Here is a 21,988-nt window from a genome sequence, read left to right as displayed (position 1 = left end):
AAATAATAATGAATGATGTGATCAAACATATACCACGTAAGAACTTATAATAGGAGATAACTCAACGATCTACGGCGGACGATTCGTGCCCACTGAGAACAACGGGAATAATTACATCAAAGAATTTGCGCCCGTAATGTCTAAGCAGTTGGAAGCTCCACTCCGAAAAAGCCCTGCGACGCTCCCTGTGACGTTGGAAAGGCGTGCTTGACGTTCTACAACGGGTGGTTGTGATAAACATAAAAAAGAGGTAATAGGACAAATTTTTTTTTTTTTTAACCTAGTAATAGGACAATTCACAGAAAGAAAATTGGCGACATGAGCATGTGAATCCGTACAAATAAATTGATAATCAAGTCTCATCAGGTGGGTCCTCATTGATTGCAAAATGCAGGCAAAGAGAAATACTCCATTTGTGAACTGGGTTGGTGAACAATAAGAAACTGTTGGTAACTGATGGTCCATGACGTACTTTCCATGAAGATTCACAGAGCGCGTGGAAAAGAAAAGTAGACAATAGTTATGAATGATTTTTTTATTTTTTATTTTATTTATTTATTTTTATTTTTTATCACTCTTGTCATTCCGCCTCTGCTTAGTTGCTTCATCCTGCTTTTTCTTTGACTGACCAGCCATCTTTTTTATTTTTATTTTTATTTTTTTCTTCGCTCACCAAGGACCCACTTGAACAGGGGCTTTTTGCCCCAATTGTGAAATGAACATTAAAGTATGCCCAACAGAGAAACTATTGATCGTCTGTCTCAACAAGAAAATTAAAAAAAAAATGGCTGAAACAGTTATTTACAACACTATAACTCAAATCCTGAAGAAGTTGGGTTCGATGGTCAACCAAGAGATCAAACTGGTGCGGGGTGTGAAGAAAGAACTTCACAAACTCGAAAACACAGTTTCCACAATCAGAGCAGTGCTTGTTGATGCAGAGGAGCAGAAAGCCACAAACACTGAGGTTGAAGACTGGCTTGAAAAGCTCAACGATGTATTTTATGATGCCGATGACTTGCTCAATGACTTCTCCACCCAAATTCTCCGGCGCAAAGTTCTGACTAAGAACAAAAGGCTAAAAAAGGTACGCAATTTCTTCTCAAGCTCAAATAAGATGGCTCAAAAGATTAAGGCCGTTAGGGAGAGACTAGATGCAATTGCACAAGACAGGAGAAACTTTCACCTCATTGAGCGGCCTGTAGAGAATACTAAGAAGAAGGAGACTCACTCTTATGTTCATCCAGAAACTGTTATTGGGAGGGATAAAGATAAAACTAATATTGTAGAAATGTTATTGAACACTAACGTGGAAGAGAATGTGTCAGTTGTTGCAATAGTTGGTATTGGGGGACTAGGAAAGACCACACTTGCACAATTAGTCTATAATGATGAAGAGGTCACCAAACATTTTGAACTTATGAAATGGGTGTTTGTCTCTAACCCCTTTGATGTGCAACTCATTGTGCAAAAAATCGTAGGTTCTGAAGCAGGTAAAGCCCTTCATATGGAAGAATTGCAAAAGCATTTGAGGACAGAAATTGAGGGAAAAAGATATTTACTTGTGTTGGATGATATGTGGAATGAAGATCGTGATAATTGGTTAGAATTAAGAAATCTATTGATGGGTGGTTCAAGAGGAAGTAAAATTTTAGTAACAACCCGTAATAATTTAGTTGCAAATATTACGGGGACAAATTCTCTATATTTTTTAGAAGGCTTGTGTGATAAGGTGTCATGGTCTTTATTTAAGCAAATGGCATTGAAACAGGGGGAAGAGCATGAGAATCCATGTCGAGTAACAATGGGGAAGGAAATTGTACAGAAGTGTAAGGGGGTTCCTCTTGCCATAAAGGCTATAGGAAGCCTACTATACTCTAAAAATACAGATGCAGAGTGGTTGGTTTTCAAAGATAACGATTTGTTTAAAATAGCTCAACAAGAGGATGTTATTTTGCCAATACTAAAGATAAGTTACGATTACCTCCCTTTGAATCTGAAGCGATGCTTTGCATTTTGTTCCTTGTATTTGAAAGATGAAAAAATTTATAAGAAAGAATTGATCCAATTGTGGATTGCAGAGGGATTGATTCCGTCAGTGTATGAGAATCAACAATTGGAAGATGTAGGTGATTTGTATTTTATGGATTTACTAAGGAGGTCATTTTTTCAAGATGTTAGAACAGATGAATGGGGTGAGATAATAAGTTGCAAAATGCATGATCTTGTCCATGATGTTGCAGAAAATGTTGCGAGGCTCAAGAGTTCAGTAGAGAATTCAGATGCAAAAAATGTTACCGAAAGAACTCGTCACGTGTCATGTGGTTATTTTGTAGATTCATCATGGGAAATTCCAACCAACTTGCTGAGAGCTAACAAGTTACGGACATTTATTTTGAAGAATAAATATTTAGAAGAAACGGTTTTTGAAAGGATTGTTTCTACTTATAAATATTTACGCGTGTTGAATATGTCCAACTTGGGGATCGAGATCGTGCCGAGTTACATAAGCAACCTGAAACGTTTAAAATATCTTGATCTTAGTGGTGATCACATGAAGACTCTGCCAAGTTCTATAACCAAGTTGCAAAATTTGGAGACTCTAAAACTCAATAGATGTGGGTTTCTTAAAGAATTGCCAACAGATTTTAGGAAATTGGTTAGCCTCAGGCATCTTGAGTGTGAAGAGTGTCATGACTTGACTGGCATGCCATGTGGATTTGGGCAATTGACGTCTCTTTCAACGTTAACAAGGTTTGTAACGGACTTAAATACTGGATTTAGTGAATTGCGAAGCCTAAATAATCTACGGGGGAGGTTATTTATTGACTTAAAGAGACGCAGGGACTCAAGTAGACGTAGGGACGCACGTAGACGATGGCATTGGAAAAACACAGCAGCAGCAGAGGGAAGAATGGAGGGAACAAACTACTTGGAGGCAAAACAGTACCTTAATACGCTGGAATTAGGTTTTTCTATAATTGATGATCAGGAGGTGGAGTTATTGTTGGAATCCCTACGTCCACACCCGAATTTGAAGGGGTTGATAATAAAGTCTTACAGTGGAGTGAGTTTCCCAAGTTGGATGATGGTTGACAAAATTGGCTTATCCCTCCCAAATCTAGTCAGAATTCATATATCATTATGTGTATGGAAACATCTTCCGCTATTTGGGCAACTTCCTTCTCTCCAATTTCTGAGTCTCATGGGTATGCAATACCTGGAGTACATAGACAACAGTAGTGGGAGTGGCAGTGGCAGTGGTGGTGAGGAGTCCCTCTCTTCGTCTTTACCCTCTTCTTCAATTGGAGGGGGAGGAGGAGGAGGAGGAGCAACAGATGCAACAGCAGCAATAAGAAGATCGGAACCAGCACCAACACCAACATTTTTCCCATCCCTGAAACAACTCACACTCCATGGATTGCCTAAATTGAAGGGATGGTGGAGGAGTGATGCAGCAGCAGAAGCAACAACAACAGCAATGACAACGACAACTTTAGTGGACCAACAGCAACATCAACAACAACATTTGAAGCTCCCATCATTTCATTTTCTTTCCAAATTAACCATTATTGGTTGCCCTAATCTGGCATCAATGCCTATTCTGCAACCATGTCTTGAAGAACTAGAGCTCAATGAGGTCAGCAAGAAGCTAGTAGAACAAGAGTTAATGATGACATTGGTGTCCCCAACCCCACTAACCAACTCTACGACCACCACGTTTACAGATATAGTTGGAACCTCTTCATCTTCTTCGCATCTTCCTCTTTCCAACTTAAAGTCTATGTCGTTATGGAATATCCAGGATCTAGGTGACGATAACGACATGCAATTTCCTCAAGGCCTTAGGAACCTAAGGAATCTGTCTATCTGTTTTATTCCAGAGTTGGTATCTCTTCCTGTGGGGCTTCAACATCTTACCACTCTTCAAACACTGCAGATTAAGTCGTGTCATAATTTGAAGACTTTACCGGAGTGGATAGGGAACCTCACATCACTTGAACGACTTGAAATTGAATTCTGCTGCGAATTGACATCACTGTCCGATGGGATGCGCCAGCTCACTGCATTACAACAACTCACAATTACATATTGCGCCAAAGTGCTATATGATAGATGCCAGGAAGAAACAGGGGAAGATTGGCCAAAGATTGCTCACATCCAAAATTTCTTCTGTGAAAGTAGAGGTAAATCGTTCCTGATCTGAATTTTTTTAAGACTGTAAAACTCCATCTTATTCCTCTCTCTACCCCTTCACTGTGGCTCTCTTTATTTAACTTCAATTGATCTTTTATTGGACAGACTAGCACGAGGAAACAAAGCAAGAAATGTCTCCAACTACTACAATTTAGTGGTTATCCTCTCTATTTTTATTTTTTTTTTATTTTACACTTTTTAAGACAATTTTTTTAGTAGAAATATATAAATCCTCGTTTTATTTATTTATGTGTGTGTGTGTGTTTTTTTGCTTGTGCAACGTCCATCAATATAGATACAGAAAACAGATGATACTATTGAAATTGTCCTTAAACAAAAACTTATTTTTTTGTATTTTACCTTCTTAGGAAACGTCGAATGTTCAGTTTGTGCATGTGTTCCGGGGCAGTTTCATGAGCACATAATTGGGGTACTTTTACAGTCTTCTTCATATTCATATTGATTAATCTCAAAGGTGAGACATCTTATTAGATTATATTATTTTATCACTTTTATGAACCACCTTCTGAAATTTTTACAATTTTCCTACCATGTAAAATTACAATTTAAGAAAAAATTCCATCCAACACAATGTGAAATGAACTATCCTTCTCTTAATTGTTGGGAAAAAGTGTGCAAATTTGTGAATGATGGAGAAAAGGGTTAGGATAATTCACTGCAAATTTGTGAAAGAGGAAGAAAAGGATTAGGATAATTTGCTCAAGGCAGGGACTAATCACATTTCTTTAAATTAATTTTTTCTTAGTTTTCATGGTATTCGTTAAGTTATGACAAATTTGCTTGTAACATATAATGAAACTAGGTACATTGACTCTTCCTATTGGCATTATGCACTAACAAAAGATTATATACTTGTCATTTAACAGGCAAGCCAAGTCTTTTTACTTGACCGACCATAATGATAGTACTACTTAACATCAATCACGATGATGCAACGACAAAATGCAGGTCTTCATTATTTACCACTTAGTTTCTTCGACTTCTAAGTTCCAAGAATTAGCTTCCAACATATATTTTGAAATGCCATGATCTTTTAGCTACATTGAGCAATCCGACTGTAACCACAATTCACATGGTTCTTTAGTACAGAAAATTTTTCCCTTGCTTGCTAGAAATTTTTGACTTGTTTTGCTTTGATTAAGGCCCTTCTTTCACATTAATTAGCATGAAGTTTCTGCAAAATTACAGGAAGAAACAGAAGTGGAAGCAGCCAATTGGATGATTACAAAAACTAGTGAGCATGAGCAGCTTCAAAGTAAATGGCCAAAGCTCTAGGGATGACCATTAGTAGTCTAGACAATATTCTGTGGAATGGAGGTGAGTTGGGAAAAAAATTTATGCTGTAATTGGATATTTTGGAATTTTTGTCTTTACTGGTAATCGAAATAAAGGAAAAGGATTAAGGTTGCAAGACCTAATTCAGGTCATTATACATATTATCTTCCATTTTTCTGCCTGCATTATGCTACAACTTAACGACGACAGAAATGTCTCCAACTACAATTTAGTAATTATCCTCTCTAGTTTTTCTTTCTTCTCCCTTTCTATTTTATTTTTTTTAAACACTCTTTAAGGCATATTTTTTAGTAGAAATATATAAATCCTCATTTTTCTTTATATATATATATATATATATGTTTTTGCTTATGCAACTTCCATGAATGTAGATATAGAAAGGAGATTATACAAAAGAAGAAGTTTTGGGATTTGGTTTACTCAACCCAAGAGCCAAGAGTTATATTTATAGAGTATTGATAGGAGAACCAAAAGGTATCCCCCGGATTAATCACCGAACCTGACTTAGCTTGGCCACGTTAGATTCTCACCCCTTTTACGTGAGGGAGCAAAAGAGCCCATCACGTGCAGGTAAAAAAAAAACAAAGAAGGTGGGAAGGTGATTGTATATCGTGAAAAAGAATACCAGAAAACTCAGAAGTCTCCAAAATTAGAGAGAACTTATCTTTATCCTTGTTTTAGGAATCAGACTTATCTTTATCTTGTTATGTAGTATATCTTAGAATTTATAATTTACACGGAATAGATACATCAAATTAAATCACTGTACCGATTGAATTGCTGCTGGAGAAGAAAACTGATTCAAAACCCTAGATAGAGAGAGAGCCAATCCCGAATTAAAGAGTGATGTTGTGAATACTCCTGAATATTTTTTGCGTGATTCGAATACAAGATGATCATGTAATTCTTAAAATCAGATTATTGAGTAATACTTAAATCTATTGAGAAATTTGTAGAAAAAAATCTTTGAATATTTATGATCTATAACCAATATATATATATGTAATTGTGTGTGTATATATATATATATGTATTTCTATTTGTATATACCCATCTTCTTCCGGTCATCTGCATAGTATACATGGGTCCATTACCTTCCTCGTATTTTTCTCAAACAATTTTTTTTTGGGGGTGAGCTAAGCACATGATGGCTCTTTTACTCTTCACGCGCAAGAAGTTTTAGAGAATGGCTTGGCCACATTAGATTCGATCGTTTTTTCGGGGGTTATCCTTCACCCCCTTATCATTTTCCATATTTATATACAAGAATATGGTACAAATAAAGAAAACCAAATCAAAGAGAAACAAGAAATATGCCAAAGTCTAAGTAGTCCCTTGATTATAGGGATCTTATCTATGTGATCCCATGATTATAGGGATCTTACATAAAACACCGGAGAAAAGGTTAAAAATAACTAACAAAAATAAAAATAAAAATAATATATAATAAAGGTATTTCAACAAATACTATTGAAATTGTCCTTTTACCATTATCTTATATCTCCATTTTGACCTTCTTGGAAATGCGAATGTTTTGCTTGTGCAGGTGTTCGGGGGTAGCACTTGATGAGCACATAATTAAATTTTGTTTAATGTCAAAGGTGAGACGTATCATTAGCTTCTTTTTTTCTTTTTCTATGTTTAGAAGTTCTATGAACTGCATTGTGAAAATTTTAGATTCTTTTCTACTCTAGTCTGGTAACTCTCATTTTTTGCAAATTTTGGCTCTTATGTAAGAAAATTCCACCTTATGAACCGTTCTCTTAATTGTTGGAAAACAAATTACACAAAATTGTGGAGGCCAAAGAAAAATATAAGGATAGCTGATATGAGGCAGAATCACGTTCCTTAAAACAATATTGGCTCCAGTTTTTACAGTATGCCTTACTTGTGACAAATTTTCCTATAAAGATATAATGAAACTAGGTCAGAGACTGTCTACTGGCATGATGCACTAACAAAAGCAGATATTTACTTATTTTTTTGTTACACTCCTAAGTTACTAGAGTAGCTTCCAACCTATATTTCTTTGGCCATTTCTGTATATGCCCATGATCTTTTAGCTCCATTGTGGGATGCAAAACTATTTGATCATCCTAACTTTGATCACAATTCACGTGGATCTTTAATGTGGAATTTTCCCCCTGATGTAGGGATGAATGTTAGTAGTCTAGATAAGATTTTATGCAATGGAGGAGAGTCGGGAGAAAGGATTTTACAAATTTACTGGAGACTTATTGTCTCTATTGGTGCTCATGATCAAGGCAAAGGATTAAGCTTGAAAAACCTGATTCAGGTCATTATTCATTTTGTTTTCCATTAATCTGCGTGTTTTACATCAAGTCAGAATTGATATATTATTATGTGCATGGATACATCTTCCATTATTTGGGCAACTTCCTTCTCTCCAATTTCTGAGTATTTTTTAAATGGGATCCATGGACTGCGTATACAACAGTAGGAGTGGCAGTGGTAGTGGCGGTGAGGAGTCCCTCTCTTCGTCTTTACCTCTTCTACATCTTCATGCAGTGGAGGAGGAGGAGCAGCAGCAGCAATAAGAAGATCAGAACCAACACCAACGTTCTTCCCATCCCGGAAAGAACTCCAACTCTTGTGTTTGCCTAACTTGAAGGGATGATGGAGGAGCGAAGCAGTAGAAGAAGAAGCAACAGTAACGGCAATGACAACTTTACTGGACCAACAGCAACATCAACAACATGTGAAGAAGTCACTACTTAGTTGGTTCCCATTATTTCCTTCTCTTTCCAAATTAACCATTGAAAAATGCCTTTATCTGGCATCAATGCCTATTCTGCAACCATGCCTTGAAGAACTAGGAATCAGTGCCGTCAGCAAGAAGCTAGTAGAACAAGAGTTAATGATGACAGTGTTCCCAACCCCAACAATCTCTACGACTACAAAAGATACAGTCGCAACCATGTCATCGTCCTCTTCATCTTCTTCACTTCTTCCCCTTTCCAATTTGAAGTCTCTCTTTTTAAGGAAAAGTGAGGATCCAGATGACATGATGACATGCAATTTCTTCAAGGCCTTGGGAAGCTAACGAATCTGTCTTTCAAAAAAAAAAAAAAAAAAAACACACTCCATCTTGTTCTTCTCTCTTTGATTGTTATTATTATTACGTAAGATTGGTTGGATTAGTCATTGCTAAAAAAATAATATTGCACAATATATTCTACGAATCGCAACTAAAAGCTAGTAATTATCCCTTTTTTGTATTTTTATTTTTATATATATATATATATACTCTTTAAGACGTATTTTTTAATAGAAGTATATTAATTTTCATTTATATGTACATGCAGATATATATATAAATGCTTGCTTGTTCAGCTTCCATCAATGTAGATATAGAAAGCAGATGATACAATTGAAATTGTCCTTTTACGGTAAACTTATTTTTTCTCTTTTTACCTTCTCAGCAACTGTCGAATGTTCAGTTTGTGCATGTGTTTTGGGGCAGCTTCATGAGCACATAATTGGAGTAGTCTTGCAATCTTATTATTGTTCATATTTGTATTGCTTAATCTCAAAGGTGAGACATCTTATCAGATTAATTTATTGTCATTTTTATTAATCAGCTTGTGAAATTTTTTACATTTTTCAACCATGTAACATTATAATTTATGGAAAAAAAATTCAATCCAACTCAATGAAAAATGAACTGTCATTCTCTTAATTGTTGGGAAAAAAAAACAAAAAAAGTGTGCGATATTGTGAAAGAGAATGAAAACGATTAGGATTATTTACTTGAGGCAGGGACTAAATCATTTTCTTTGAAATAATTTTTCCTCCAATTTTCATGGTATACATTAGGTTATAACATCTTATTAGATTTTAGGGAGGGAGTGGTTGCCACTAATATTAACTACCTAGTTTCTTCCACTCCGAAGTTACTACAGTCACCTTCCAACATATATTCCGGTGGCCTTTTCTGTACATTCAATAAGTGTCCATGATGTTTTAGCTACATTTAGCAAGCCAAAACTAGTTCATCATCCTAACTTAAATCACAATTCACATGAATCCTTAACCCAGGATTTCTTTTCCCCCTCGTTTTCTATAAATGTTTTACTTGTTTTGTCCAGATTAAGATCTTTCTTTGATATCTGTTGTACAGTATTGTATGGGTTGTCACGTTGTACAGTATTGTATGAGTTGTCACACGTGTACAGTTACTATTGTATGAGTTGTCACCTATCCCTCATTACCATATATAGAATTACCATGTATAGGGTTTATTTGTTCTCCACTCACCTACTCTCGTAGCTTCTCCAATATAAACACCATTGTATTACTCACTCAATAAGATATACGGTTTCATATATTCTTTTTCTCTCTCTCTTTCAACATGGTATCAGAGCGGAAATCGATCACTCTTAAATTTTTTTTTTTTTAAATTCTTATTCAGACTCCGTTCTTGATTCCATCTCGGCTTTCTCTCAGCAATTGCTTCTCAGCGATCTCTCATCGGTGAACTTAGTTCTCGTCTTGGCAATCTCTCTCGGATCCCAAATTGGCTTTCTCTCAGCAATCTCTTCTCGGCGATCACTCCTCGGTGATCTCAGTTCTCGTCTCGGCAATCTCTCTCGGATCTCTCCTCGGCTCTCTCCTCGATAATTTCTCTCGGGTTCATCTCGGCTAGATCTTAGTTCTCTTATCTCGGTTCCCTCTCGTTACTATATCTCATTTGTTCGGCAGCTTTTGTGATGGAAACGAAGGAATCTCATCTACTTGGGTCAATCACCAGCACCAAACTGAAAGGCTCAAACTACCTTCAATGGTCTCGAGCCGTAGAGGTGTTCTTACGGGCTCAAGGAAAACTGTCATATCTTAAATCAACCAAACCCACCAGTGATGAAAAGATTATTGAGGCTTGGGAGAAAGAAGATGCTCAGATTATGACTTGGTTATGGATCAGCTTGGAGCTTGAGATCTTCAACAACGTGTCATTCCCAGAATCTGCCAAAGATATCTGAGAAAGTCTCAGGGACACGTATTCTTCAGAGAAGAATATTTCTCGAATTTATCAGTTGTACCAGGATATTTTTAATCTCCAGCTAGGAGATCGTTCTGTTGAAAATTATTACTCAGAATTGAAAGGCATGTTGGAAGAATTGAATGTCTACCAACCATTGACTATAGACATAGAACAACAAAAACGGCACAGGAAGGAGTTTCGGGTGACAATTTTTTTATCTGGACTTAAACCCGGACTAGCTCCGATCAGTTCGCAGATTTTGTCTGGCAAGGAGATACCCACAGCAAGTGAGACTTTTGCTCGAGTTAGAAGAGCATCTATTCATGTCCCGATGATTGAGAAGGACAACTACTTTGCTATTTTTGTTCCTACTCGGTGACATGATACTTTCCGTGGAGGACGAGGGGGTAGAGGTCCTTTCAACCCAGGCCGTGGTACTCGTGGCGGCATAGGGGGTCACGGTAGCAAGAAGTCTACTTATTGTGGCTGAAACAATCGCTATGTTGACTTGTGTTGGGCTCTTCATGGCAAGCCAGCTTGGGCTAATCAAGCTTCGGTTTCGGAGGAGACTACTCCCACTCCTATGAATAAACAAGTCGTTCTCTCCAAAGTCGAATATAATTCTCTGGTAAAGCGGGAGCGTGCAAATCAACCCTCCTCCACCGCTACTATCGTTACTTTAGCTAACACGTGTCTCCATGCTTCCTCTACTACACCTTGGATCATTGATTTAGGGGCATCCGATCACATAACAGGTAACCCATCTCTTTTTTCTGATATTTCTCATGTTCTCTCATCATCGGTTGTTACTATAGCGAATGGTGCCAAATCGCCTATTCATGGAATTGGTTCCGCTTAGGGATGGCAATTTGACCCGCCCCCGCGGTTATCCGCCCTGCCCTGTTTTTGGCGGTTTTGGGGGACCGTTTAGCTAATTGGGCGGGGATGGTTTGATATATCAAAAAGCCGAGCAGGTTTGGTGCAGGGGCGGGGGGAGGTCGCCCCACCCCGCCCCGTTTAGATATAGAAATTACTTAACTACCCTTATTTGATTATTATATATATTTATTATTTCCAATTAGGAACCCTATGTTTTCTTAACTCTCTCATTCACATCATTATTCTCAGCGACGCCTACCCATCGCCCAATAGGTAATTAATTAATTGCCTACCCGTCACCCAATAACTAATTAATTAATTATCCATATTTTATTTAGTATATATGCTCACATTAGAAACCCTAGATCTCACAAGTCACAACGCTCGATTACTCTTCAATCTTCTTCACTGTCAGCGGCACCTACCTGTCAATCTGTCACTGTCAGCCTGATCTTTAGGGGTCAGTTATCTCCTTTTCTCTTTTCTATATTTCTAATTCCTTTTATATCTGTGTGTCTATATATTATTATATATTTCAACGTGTGCTTTTATATTTTTGTGTCTATATATTATTATATATTTCACCAATTGGAAAAGAATGTGAAACTGTGAAAGTAAAGGAATGTTGAAATTGTACCAAGAAAATTGTTTTATATTATTTTCATATATTCTTTTCACAGTTCATATGTTGTATTTTATCGTGCTATTGAGCATACGTCTTTCTATATTCACTCTATGCACTTCTCTCTTATAGAATGAAGAATCTATTGAAATATATATAATATATTCTATATATTTATTATACATATATAGTATATTTTATATATTTCAATAGAATCCCCAATTGTCCACGAAGAAAAGAAGTAGTTCTATTATAGTAATATAGTATTATTATATATACAAGTAATATATTATAAATATAATATATTATATATATTACATGTATATATAGAATATATTATTACATTTGGCAGACCGAGGATTCACATCACCCATCCCCCTACGCGATTTGTTTTTTTTTGGGTTGACTTTTTTTCACTATATTTTTCTTAACACTGTAACTGATATGTTGTGGTCAATGATTTAGAATTGTCTCTTATTCTTTTCAGCATGGGACTTAAAGGTTATTAACTTAATTATTATTATATATCATTTTAATTTTATTATTTTTTGTTGTCTATTTTGCAGTATAAATAAATTGAAAGATGTCACAGGGTGATAAAAGGAAGATTGTAGATTTATCATCAAATGATAACTCATCTCCAACCCCTAATTTTGCTCCAATGACAGATTCTGCTCCAATGAAAGATACAAATACAATTGATGAATCAAGTCTTAATTTCAGCAACTTCGCCCAAGAAAAAAAAAATAACATCAGCTGTGTGGAATGATTTTAAGAAGGTAAAGATAAATGGGATAGAGTATAGTGTTTGCAACCATTGCACTTCAAAGTTGAAAGCACCTAGTAAGAATGGAACAAGTAGCTTGCGCGACCATTTAAAAAGGTGTAAGAAAGTTGGAAACAAGGATATGAGACAGTTTGTTTCGCAACAAAATCTGAAAAAGATGGATGGACAGTTGGAATGTCGCACTTCTCTGTTTGATAAACAAGCTGCAAAAGTTGCACGTGATGAGCTTGCGGGCATGATCATAGTGCATGAGTATCCACTTTCCATTTTTGAACATTCCCGCTTTCGAAGATTTGTTAATGCCCTTCAACCAATGTTTAAGTTGGTTTCTCGAAATACAATCAAAAGGGACATCTTAAGTATTTATGAATCTGAGAAAGCTAAAACATCGTGGTTGTTGGAGACCATTGGGAGTAGAGTTGCCATCACTTCTGATATGTGGACTTGCAATCATTCAAAGAAAGGTTTCATGGCAATAACAGCCCACTTTATCGATGATTCTTGGGAGTTGCAACAAAGAATTTTGAGGTAATAGACTAATATTAGTTTCTTCATTTACATATTTATGTTTATTCACTAGATATTCAATTATTTTATTTATTTCACTTGTTATACTTAATTAATTAAGATTTTTTTTTATTTTGATTCATTTTAGGTTTTTGTATGTTCCCGCTCCACATAATAAGGAAGTCCTTTCTAAAGTTCTTATGGATACCTTTTATGATTGGAATATAGATAGGAAGTTATCCACAATTTTTTTGGATAATTGCCCACAAATGATGTTATCATTTGTTGTCTTTTAGACAAGCTTGATTCTAATGCACTTTTACTTGAGGGAAGCTTTTTCCACACGAGATGTTGTGCACACATCTTCTACTTAATTGTTAAAGATGGGTTGGAAGTAATTGGGGATGGGATAGAAAGAATACGTGATAGTGTTTATTTTTGGACAGCAACACCAAGTAGAATTGAAAATTTTGAAGAAGCTGCTCGCTAATTAAAGATCCCTTATACTAAAAAGTTAGCTTTTGATTGTAAAACTCGTTGGAACTCAACATATCTTATGCTTGAAGTTGCTTTGTATTATAAAGATGTGTTCCCACGATTAAAACAACGTGAGAGACTTTACACTAGATTGCCAACTAATGAAGATTGGGAAAGGGGGAAAGAAATTTGTGAAAAATTGTATTTGTTTTACGCTACCACAGAATTGTTTTCTGGTACTCAATACATCTACATTCCATCTCCTCTTCAGCTTACCAGTGGCATTACCGCCTTAAATATCCCTCTTCAAATAGTCTTCGAGCCTTGGTCCCTTCTTTAGTTGATTTTGCTAAGTTTAATTGTACTACTTGCGACCTTCTAAGTAAACATCGTGAGGCTACTTTTAAGTCTCGTTTTGATAATAAAAGTTTAAAACCTTTTGAGTTAGTACATTCGGATGTTTGGGGACCAGCTCGTACTACCGGTTTATTTTGTGCTCGTTATTTTGTGTCATTTAGATGATTATTCATGTTTAACTTGTGTTTATATTCTTAAAGATAAATCTCAAGTATTCTCTATTTTTCAATTCTTTTATGTTGAAATTCAAAATTAGTTTGATGCAAAATTACTTATTCTTAGAACTGACAATGCCCTTGAATATACACTTTATGCTTTTCAAAAATTTCTTAAGTTGAGGGGCATTATTCATCAAACATCTTGTGTTGATACCCCTCAACAAAATGGAGTTACTGAACGGAAGAATGGCCTACTCCTAGCTATCGCTCGTGCCTTAATACTTCAAATACATGTTCCAAAATATTTTTGGGCAGATGCAGTTTTGGTTGCTGCTTATCTTTTAAACCGCATGCCTTCTAGGGTCCTTCAAGGAAAATCACTCTTCCAAATGATGTTTTCTGACAAAAACCCTTTTTTCTTTCCTCTAAAGGTGTTTGGGTGTATTTATTTTGTTCATAATCTTAAGCCTAGGACAAGACAAACTTGATCCTCGTGCTCACTAATGTATTTTTTTAGGTTATTCTCGCATTCAAAGGGATATAAATGTTGTTGACTTTAAGATATAATCAAATGGGGAAAGTCTGAAAAACACCTATGTGGTTTTAAATTTGTGCGAATGACACTCCTTTAGTTAGATTTATTTATATGACTCCATACTAGATATAAAAATGTGCAATTAAGCCACCTCCGGTGACTATTACGATGAGAATTGGACGCCAGTTGGTCATGTGCATGGCAAATGACCATTTTAAAGCCTTTATTCCGGAAATGCCCTTTTAATATTCCTTTACTACCCTTCACCATATATATATATTTGTATATAGTATATATGGGTTTTGAACTTCTAATTCTTGTAGATTTTGTAGTTTGCAGTTACAGAGAAAGAGAGAGGGTAAGTTCAGAGTTGAGAACGAGAATAGAGATGGAGACGATTGGGGAGGCTGAAATGATTTGCCCTAAAAAAAATTAGATCATAAAAAATTTCACCAAATAGGATTTAGTTTGCAAAACAAGAATTATAGACCTTGATTAGTTGATTTAGAAAAAAAATAAAAACAAAACCCATACATACAAGTTAACAGTTGCAGAGAGAGAGAGGGGGGCAAGCTTGAGAGTTGAGAGACAGTGGCTGAAGCTTGCGAACGGCGAACCCGAACTGGAACAGCGGGCAATGGAAACTGAAAGATATGGGTTTTGATTTTTTGAACAATTTGAAATGATATGCCAATATGGGTTTTGATGTAGGTAATAGGTTTTGAACTTTTGATTCTTGTAGATTTTGTAGTTTGCAGTTGCAGAGAGAAAGAGAGAGGGGGCAAGTTCAGAGTTGAGAATGATAATAGAGATGGAGGTGATTGGGGAGGCTGAAATGATATGCCGATATGGGTTTGAACTTTTGATTCTTGTAGACTGATAAATAAACTTAAATATATGGGTTTTGAACTTCTGATTCTTGTAAATTTTGTAGTTTGCAGTTGCAGAGAGAGAGAGAAAGAGGGCAAGTTCAGAGTCGAGAACGAGAATAGAGATGGAGTATTGATAGAGGGCTATTTTACTCTTTTCCCATTTTTTGTTATTTTATTATTATTTTTAAATCATAGATAGAAGGCTATTTTAGTCTTTTTGTAGTTCCGGTACTGGTCAATAGAGGTCAACGCCCAAAAGGCACTAATCCGCACCATTTTTAAAGTATAATTAGGTGAACAAACGATGGGGGGTTATACGCACTATATCGATATCATAGGTGTGTAAAGCGCATGCGAACCTAATCAAATCAGAAGTGATAAAAAAGAAGAAAAAGAGAAGAAAGCGGATGAAAGAAAAAGAGAAAGAGATGGTGAAAGAGAGAGAATGAAATAATACTTTCATCCTTCCACCACATTCTATTTATAATAATAAGTTTCAGAAATTACATATAAGCCCCAACATTACATAAGTAATAACAAATAAACCCTTGACAACACTCCTCCTTAAGCTAATGCAAAGATATCTATTATGTCTAGCTTGACTAATATATTTTGCAAGCAAGTCTTGCTTACACCCTTAGTCAAAACATCAGCAACCTGATCATGTGTATTGACGTATGAAGTACAAATCAGCCCAAGACGAAGCTTTTCCTTGATGAAGTGTAAATCAACTTCAATGTGCTTTGTCCTGTTATGTTGAACTGGATTGTGGGTAATGCTAATAGCAGCCTTGTTGTCACAATACAACTTCATTGACTCGCGAATAAGATAACCCAACTCACCTAATATCGTACGTAGCCATAACAACTCACAAACTCTATGTGCCATGGATCTGAACTCAACCTCTGCACTAGATCTAGCTACTACAGACTATTTTTTTCTTCGCCATGAAACAAGATTACCTCCAACAAATGTGTAATATCCTGAAGTAGATCGTCGATCTGTCACAGACCCTACCCAATCAGCATCAGTATAGGCTTCAACACGCAAGTGGCTATGACTGCCAAACAATATCCCCTTACCAGGTGCTTGAGCTAGCGAAGAACATAATGAGCTACCTCAAGGTAAGGTGAACGTGGAGTATGCGTAAACTGTCTAATAACACTAACAATATAGGCAATATCCGGGCACGTGAGAGATAAGTAAATCAGTCTCCCAACCAATCGCTGAAATCTTCCCACATCATCTAATGGGTTTCCATCTACATCATTAAGCTTATGGTTTTGCTCAATGGGAATATCAATCAGTCTAGCTCTAAGCCTGTCTGTTTCAGCCAACAAATCTAACACATACTTCCGTTGAGAAATGAACACACCTTTCTTCGATCTGCACACCTCGATGCCAAGAAAGTATCTCAATGATCCGAGGTCTTTAACCTCGAATTCTGTCCCTAAGAAAGACTTCATTCGATAAATCTCTTCTGGATCATTTCCAGTGATAACAATATCATCAACATATACAATAAGGGCAGTGGTGTAGCCTTGGTGCTTCTTGATGAAGAGAGTATGATTTGCCTGACTCTGTGTGTACCCTACTCTTTTCACAGCAGCGCTGAACCTCTCAAACCAAGCACGTGGCAACTGCTTTAACCCATACAAAGCTTTATTTAGCTTGCACACTAAATTCTGACTATTAACAAACTTAAACCCTGATGGCATAGTCATATACACCTCTTCCTCTAAGTCACCGTGAAGAAAAGCATTCTTTACATCTACCTGATGTAAGGGCCAATTCATATTAGCTGCCAAAAGAAAGAAGAACACGTATAGAGTTCATCTTGGCAACAGGAGCAAATCACTACAACAAAATAGGGATTAACCGATGTTCTTTTTAAGACCGCTGGTGTTGGGTATTAATTACCAATGTTGGTGAAAGAGCGCTGATATAGCCCTATTTAAACCATTGTAAACGCTGTAATTACCAGCGTTCTTTTTGAACGCTGGTAATAGCCAAAATTTTCCTTACCTCTGCGTTTTCCCGGGCTGAAAATTTTCTGAAATAAAATTATTTTCCTAAACTACGATGTTTTTTTTTGTTCTAAACCGTGGTTCTCTCCTTCCATCAACACCATCATTCCCAACCGTGGATTTGGAGCTCATCAAACCCCCCTGTCCTACACCTCCTTAAAGGACCTCCTCCCCTCCACCGCCAGTGTCCTGTCCCCCACCACCACTGCCGTGCTAGTGTCAGGCAGTTGCAAGATCTCCATACGCAACCGCCTCGTCAATCAAGCCGCCTGGTCCTACCTCCAGCCCTTATCCACCTTGGCTGATCAGAGAATCAGTTTTGTTTTGCATCACAGCTGCCTATTTCTCACCCATCATATATATATATATATCGAACGCTCTGGTTCTCTTTCCTCTGTTGTAAAACTCTATTTCAGCGTTAGCCCTCTATTTCTTCGATTAAAACTGATTAATCAATTGAAAGGTAAGATTGAATCGCAAATCGCCTCTCTTTCACTCTTCTTGTAGTTATATACACTCTGTCTTACTTCAATCTCAAACCCACTTAATGTTGATGAGCTCATTGACATGTCAAACCTAACTTTGGGGGAAATCTCTTGGCAATGTAGGATCATTCTCTCTCGTTGAAATTGGTCGAAGGTTCCAATTTGCAGTCAGCTTTCCATGCTATTCCTTGCTCTAGCAGTTCAGGCATGAAGTCGGGAGTAGGCGATCTTCATATGCTCTCTCTTTGGTACTCTCTCTCTATTGAATCTACTGGGTAATTCAATTTCTATCTTAATTGCTTGTGATTTCTAGGTTTGGTTTGGCTGTTCCATTTAGATTGTGCTTGATTTACTTTTCAAGTTCTATTTTTTATTTAATTTCTTGATGATAGAGTAAACGGTTTTCAATTTAGAGGGGTTTCGTTTCAATTGCTTTTTACTGTAATTGTTTGTGTAGCTGTTTGTGTGTGTGTGTTTTTTTTTTTTTTTTTTTTTTCTTTCTGAAATCCAACATTTCTTGTTTCAAATGATGTCGTAGTTTTGAGTTTGGAGTAGGAAAATATTATGGGAGCTTAATCAGAAAAATGACTTCTGTTTGCTAGACATTTTATTGTCAAATATATATATTTGCATTTATTAATTTAGTATTGATTGCGCTAATATTTAAATCACTGGTTTTGGTTTGTCCATAATAATGTTTTCAATTAAAAAACAAAAAGAAAAAAAAAGTGGATCTGGGCTGTAATCTTTGATAACACTCTTCCTAATCATAGTTTAGTAAAATTGAACCCTTCCTCCACAATAAATGGGTGCCTTCCAGTTATCCTTTTTCCTTAATTGCTTTGTCATTTGATGCTGCTCCTTCATATTTTCAAGGTTGAAAAAGAAAAATCGTTTCTTTTTATAGTAGTAGAGCTTTAGAGCTTTGTACAGTATAAAGCTGGAAGAAACTTTTTGCTCTCTCTCCAATTAATGAAATTCACAAGGAAATATTGGACCAACATTCGGCTTGATTAATTGCATTTTGGTTTGCCACTATTACACATTCTACTTTGATGCATTCTGCAAATTCCGAGCCCAAATAATTTATAACCGGATTGCAATTAGTCTTTTATAGATAACTTTCTTGAAGTGAATGTTTGAACTCAACCTTTTATATTATTTGACGGATCACAGAAAGGAGTATGTGTACAGGTTTATTGGACTTGTTAAACTTGTGAGAAGAAATGAACAAATACATGGTTAAATTGTATGTATATATGCATACGTGCAGTTCAGTATTTAGACGCCATAGATTAAACACATGAAATATCAACGAATACTAAATTAAATGTATTATATTTTGTCTTATTTTAATTCTTCCATTTTGGATTTTATAATTTTTGAAGAGCACGATGCATTTAGTGCATTGTTTTTTTTTAAATTTCAAAATTATCTTTCAAAGTTTAAATATATAGAATATCAAGTTCAAATATATCTAAGAACTTAGCGAAATTGAAAAGATACATTTAACTTATTAAGGTTGGTCTTGCATTCTCTTGTGCATTTCACTTTATAAAAAAAAATGTGTGAAAGAGCTTAGTCTCGTACTCCTGAGGAGTCTCATTAAGGAATTAGGATTGCATGGAAGAGAGTTTTTGGATCTAGAAGCAAGCATATGATCTGTTACAATAGTCCAGTGCATAGGAGAGGTCATGAAGGCCACCTTCCATATTTTTTCTAAATAGGCAATCAATGCAGTTACACGTACACCACATTTTTTATTTATTTTTTGGTATGGAATAGGACCAACTACAAATTGATTTCCTTTCAATTCTTATCTTTTCAATAGTAGCAAGTTTTCATTGTCCCTTTTTACACCATAAAATGACAATTTGGTTAATTTGTTCATGAATAGGCTTTTGATATTCATTTGGGCCTTTTAGATGTCGTTGATATTTATTTTGTTTGTCAGGTACATAAGGAACTGTCATTGGGAAAAAAAAGCAACCAGCAGGAATTAAAGAGCATTCTGTTATAGGTTGGTATATATTTTGTTTCTCAATCAAAAAGCAAGCAACATAGTAGGTAAAAGGTAGTAATTGTTGCTTAATTTGCATATATATATATATATATAGATATATATATATATATAGTTGTTTTGGATTTTAAGGAATTGTGATGGACCAATTTGCCATTCCTCTTAATTTTTGTAGGAGTTTACAAACGCCATTGTACTTTTTCATCTCTCTACTAGTCTCTCCAGTGGAGCTGGACAAGTGGTGGGCATGTCATTATGAAGGCCCTTGTATTGGGCTTTTTGAAGATTATGCTCGTGATAGAGGCTGTTAAGATCATAATTAATTTGGTGAAAAAGATATATTTTTTTTATTGCAAATAAATAATTTAATAGTTAGAGTATTTACATATCCTTTAATTAAGTTACTTCTCCTAAACGTTTAATGGGTAAATTAATTAATTAATTATTTTAATTTATTTTTTTATTTATTTAATTTTTTTTTTTTTTTTTTGTGTGTAGCAAAGCGTAAAAGATCTTCAAAAACAGCCCATACTATGACTCGCGGCAGTTCCAATGATTTGTACTCCGTTGTGAGGGGACGAGAGAGAAGTGGTTGTGTGTGGATGCTTGGCTTGGGGCCTACACCAAGCGATGTTTGGGGGCCCTCTCCTAGTAAAGCTGAACTCATTAACAAAGCCAAAAAATCTGATGAGGATGCACATGCTGCACGTGTAGAGTTGCAGAACACCATTTCAAAAATGCAAGCTGACTGTGATGACAAGTTGGAAAATTTACGAGCCGACTATGACGACAAATTGGAAAATTTACAAAAACAAGTGGCTATGCTAATGCAGATGTAACAACAAAATTGTAGTGGACAGGTATATTTATTATTAGTTTTACTCTTTACTGAATATAAGTTTACTTATGCCAAGATTTCATGTATAATTTTGTTTTGTTATTTTGAAGGGTTCTGATTCTTTAAATGCTCCTAGAGTATGCCCAAATTCAATTTCTAGTCGTGCCAATTCAGTTAAGGTTATGGACTTTAATTTCTTATATGTTAAATTTTCATTATATTTTATTCTAATACCCCTAATTTCTTATATGTTAAATTTTCATTTATTATAATGTGCGCTTAATGAATTTATAAAAAATGTAGGGTAATTCAAATCAAATGGGCAGGAGTTGTCGAAGTTGAAGCTGAAGATGGGGTCGTGGCTGTGCTTTTTGAATTTCCTTGACCAATGTGAAAACTTCCACTACATTTTGATGGGTTCTTTTTGAAAACTTCTACTACCTTTGTCAAAAATTCTTAATTATTTTTGGTTGACATTTAGTAGCTTTATCTAGACAATTTGGATGGTATTTTTATATTGGCAGGTTCACTTGTGGTTGTATTAGTAGACATTTTGGCTTTTTGGTTGACATTTAGCAGCTTTATTTATTAGTAGACAATTTGGATGGTATTTTCATATTGACAACTTGTGTTATATTGGATGACATTTGGCAGCTTCAAAAAAAAAAATTAAAACAAATGTAGTTTTATAAAAACAGGCTTTATAAAGGGGAAATAAAAAAAAATTAAAACTGGGAACACCAGCGTTCATTAAATGAGCGCTGGTAATGACTAATTTACTAGCGCTCCCTAATGAGTGATGATAAATAATTAATACCAGCGTTCTTTATGGAGAGCTGGTATTATTTAATACCAACGCTACATAGGGAGCGTCGGCAATGACTTAATATCTACGCTCTTTAGTGAGC

The 21,988-nt window shown here is 35.8% G+C and overlaps 1 protein-coding gene across 9 annotated transcripts; it reads left to right on the top strand.

The window, feature by feature from the left end:
- Positions 1–207: 207 nt before the first annotated feature.
- LOC132300757 (putative disease resistance protein RGA4) lies at positions 208–21,690 on the top strand. 9 transcript variants are annotated; one of them, XM_059797988.1, is made up of 15 exons: positions 208–4,187; positions 4,303–4,354; positions 4,566–4,672; positions 5,085–5,166; positions 5,407–5,535; positions 7,061–7,115; positions 7,668–7,810; positions 8,958–9,070; positions 12,584–13,332; positions 18,346–18,497; positions 20,177–20,242; positions 20,418–20,569; positions 20,741–21,102; positions 21,191–21,259; positions 21,384–21,690. In XM_059797988.1, the coding sequence occupies exons 1-2, from the start codon at positions 716–718 to the stop codon at positions 4,305–4,307; spliced, it is 3,477 nt and encodes a 1,158-aa protein (XP_059653971.1). In that variant the 5' UTR covers positions 208–715; the 3' UTR covers positions 4,308–4,354; positions 4,566–4,672; positions 5,085–5,166; positions 5,407–5,535; positions 7,061–7,115; positions 7,668–7,810; positions 8,958–9,070; positions 12,584–13,332; positions 18,346–18,497; positions 20,177–20,242; positions 20,418–20,569; positions 20,741–21,102; positions 21,191–21,259; positions 21,384–21,690. The 9 variants fall into 9 exon arrangements, with proteins under 9 accessions (XP_059653971.1, XP_059653962.1, XP_059653966.1 ...); XM_059797979.1 differs by having other exon boundaries at positions 208–4,354; XM_059797983.1 differs by lacking the exon at positions 5,085–5,166 and having other exon boundaries at positions 208–4,354.
- The last annotated feature ends 298 nt before the right edge of the window (positions 21,691–21,988 follow it).

Source organism: Cornus florida, unplaced genomic scaffold (assembly GCF_030987335.1).
Source record: "Cornus florida cultivar Cherokee Brave unplaced genomic scaffold, ASM3098733v1 CherokeeBrave_3.0.0_Hap2_Chr03, whole genome shotgun sequence".
In the NCBI taxonomy this organism is placed as follows: Eukaryota; Viridiplantae; Streptophyta; class Magnoliopsida; order Cornales; family Cornaceae; genus Cornus; species Cornus florida.
The sequence above is the reverse complement of the archived record's forward strand: the minus strand, read 5'-3'. Positions and strand labels throughout refer to the sequence as shown.